Here is a 2178-nt window from a genome sequence, read left to right as displayed (position 1 = left end):
CTGGAATAGTTTTTTTTTTTTTCATAAGAATCTAAACTCAAAACTCCATGCATAACAGAATTTAAGAAAGTCAAGATGATGAGCACACCTCCATCATTCCTGCCACTTGCTGCTCTTTTACACACATATTAACAAAATTCAGACACACTCATTGACTTTGCTCACATAAACAGCCATATACACCTCTCTCTCTCTCTCTCTCTCTCTCTCTCTCTCCTACTCTCTCAAACAACCACCAACAAACACATCTGGGTTGTTTGTATTAAAAGAAGGAATTTTATAAGGAGAGAAAAGTTTCTTTTGGATCCATGAAAAAGGCATTAAATTCCTCTACCTATGAACTCTCTATAAATCACCCACAAAGCTAAACGAACTGTACCATTTCCTTCCTCCTTTTCTAACCAATAATGCCTGAATCCCAAACATCTTTGCAGTTACCAACCTTAGACCTCTCCCAACCCTTAGATCAGTCTTCTCTCTCCTCCCTCTCTCAGGCATGCCAAAAATGGGGTTTCTTCCACATCACTAATCATGGCATCTCAAAAGACCTCTACAACAAACTACATTCCCTCTCCAACCACCTCTTCGGACGCCCTCCTGATACCAAATTCAAACTTGGACCCTCATCACTTCTCAAAACCTACACTCCCCATTTCATAGCCTCTCCTTTCTTTGAAAGCCTCCGAGTCTCCGGCCCGGACTTCTTTGCCTCTGCTAAGAGCTCATCCGACGTCCTCTTCGACCCACCTAATTCGGAATTTTGGTAAGAACATGAACTCCTCAGACTCCCAATACACTCTATTTTACTGTTATTTATTTGGTTTTGTTGAAGTATAAATGATTAAATAACACCATCTCCAACATATTAAGCTTTTAGAATAATTGTTTGTTTCACATGGTATCAGAGCTATTGTCTCAAGGCAGGTCTTGGGCTCAAACCCCAACAACTCCTTGATATTGAAAATCCACGTGTACGGCCAACCCAAAAGAGGGACCACACGAGAGGGGGTGTGTTGAAGTATAAATGGTTAAATAACACCATCCCTAACAGCTTAAGATTTTTGGAATAATTGGTTGTTTCACAGTTTTTCCTTACATTCTGTTTCTTGTTTTGTAGTGAGATATTGCAAGAATATGGAGGCAAGATGACAGAGTTATCAAAGAGGATAGTCACTATTCTCTTAATGAGTATGAGTGATGGTTTTGAAAAGAAGTACTTTGAATCCGAATTTAGTAACTGTCATGGGTATTTGAGGATAATCAACTACACTCCCCCAAATAGTGTTGAAGATGGAGACGTCGAAGGGCTTGGAATGCATACCGACATGAGTTGTATCACGATCGTCAATCAAGATCATATTGGTGGGCTTCAAGTAAAATCCAAGGAGGGTAATTGGATGGATATAAATCCACTAGAAGGGACTTTGGTTGTGAACATTGGAGATTTACTGCAGGCTTGGAGCAATGGGAGATTAAGGTCATCTGAACATCGGGTTGTTTTGAAACGACCCGTGAACCGGCTTTCTCTCGCTTTCTTTTGGTGTTTTGAGGATGAGAAAGTAATCTGGGGACCTGAGGAACTGGTGGGAGAAGGGAAAACAAGGTTCTACAGGCCATTTGTTTGCTTGGATTATATCAAGTTTCGGGAGAATTTTGTGCAAGGGAAGTTTGAGAGAGTTGGATTTACTGTTAATGATTTTGCCGCAGCTGAAACTTCGAATGAACTGCCCCCATGACTGAACTTGAGCAGACTGGATATGGGTTCCTATTCTTTTATTTGTAACATAATATAGTGTTTATTTGTTCTTGCTAATGAACTATCTTTCATCGGCTTATAATGTAAGAGTTTTGTTATTCAGAGTGTTTGTGATTGAATAAAGACACAATAGGAATTTGGTGATTGAATTTTATATGAGGAAATTCAGGTTGAATAAAGACGCAAGTTGGGATGGTAAGATGGGGGTTGGGTTTATAATTCCTATTGTGTCTCTTGTGTGTGTGTGGGTTGGGTTTATAACCTGTCAAACAATAGATCTTCTAGTCATTTGATCAATGATGTAGACAGTTCTAGTTGTTCTTGATAATTCAATTTTGGCTTCTCTGCATCTTGCAAATTTACTTTCTATTATTGTTTCTGGAGTTTTTATACTATGCCCGATCGGGCATGCCCTTGGAAAA

At 39.4% G+C, this 2178-nt stretch overlaps 1 protein-coding gene across 1 annotated transcript; it reads left to right on the top strand.

Annotated features, from left to right (window-relative positions):
• Positions 1-396: 396 nt before the first annotated feature.
• On the top strand, positions 397-1915 carry LOC143857382 (gibberellin 20-oxidase-like protein). The gene is made up of 2 exons (XM_077367814.1): positions 397-763; positions 1118-1915. Exons 1-2 carry the CDS (start codon positions 408-410, stop codon positions 1734-1736), a joined length of 975 nt encoding a protein of 324 aa, XP_077223929.1. The 5' UTR covers positions 397-407; the 3' UTR covers positions 1737-1915.
• Positions 1916-2178: the final 263 nt, after the last annotated feature.

Source organism: Tasmannia lanceolata, unplaced genomic scaffold, assembly GCF_043159265.1.
Source record: "Tasmannia lanceolata isolate RefF3 unplaced genomic scaffold, GAP_Taslan_0.1 ptg000024l, whole genome shotgun sequence".
Taxonomy (NCBI): domain Eukaryota; kingdom Viridiplantae; phylum Streptophyta; class Magnoliopsida; order Canellales; family Winteraceae; genus Tasmannia; species Tasmannia lanceolata.
The sequence above is the reverse complement of the archived record's forward strand: the minus strand, read 5'-3'. Positions and strand labels throughout refer to the sequence as shown.

Bases quoted from the DNA above. Each gene is read 5' to 3' on its own strand.
- LOC143857382 (XM_077367814.1), top strand. From the start codon at position 408: ATGCCTGAATCCCAAACATCTTTGCAGTTACCAACCTTAGACCTCTCC. The intron at 764-1,117 runs GTAAGAACATGA...CTTGTTTTGTAG, and splicing joins CCACCTAATTCGGAATTTTG to TGAGATATTGCAAGAATATG.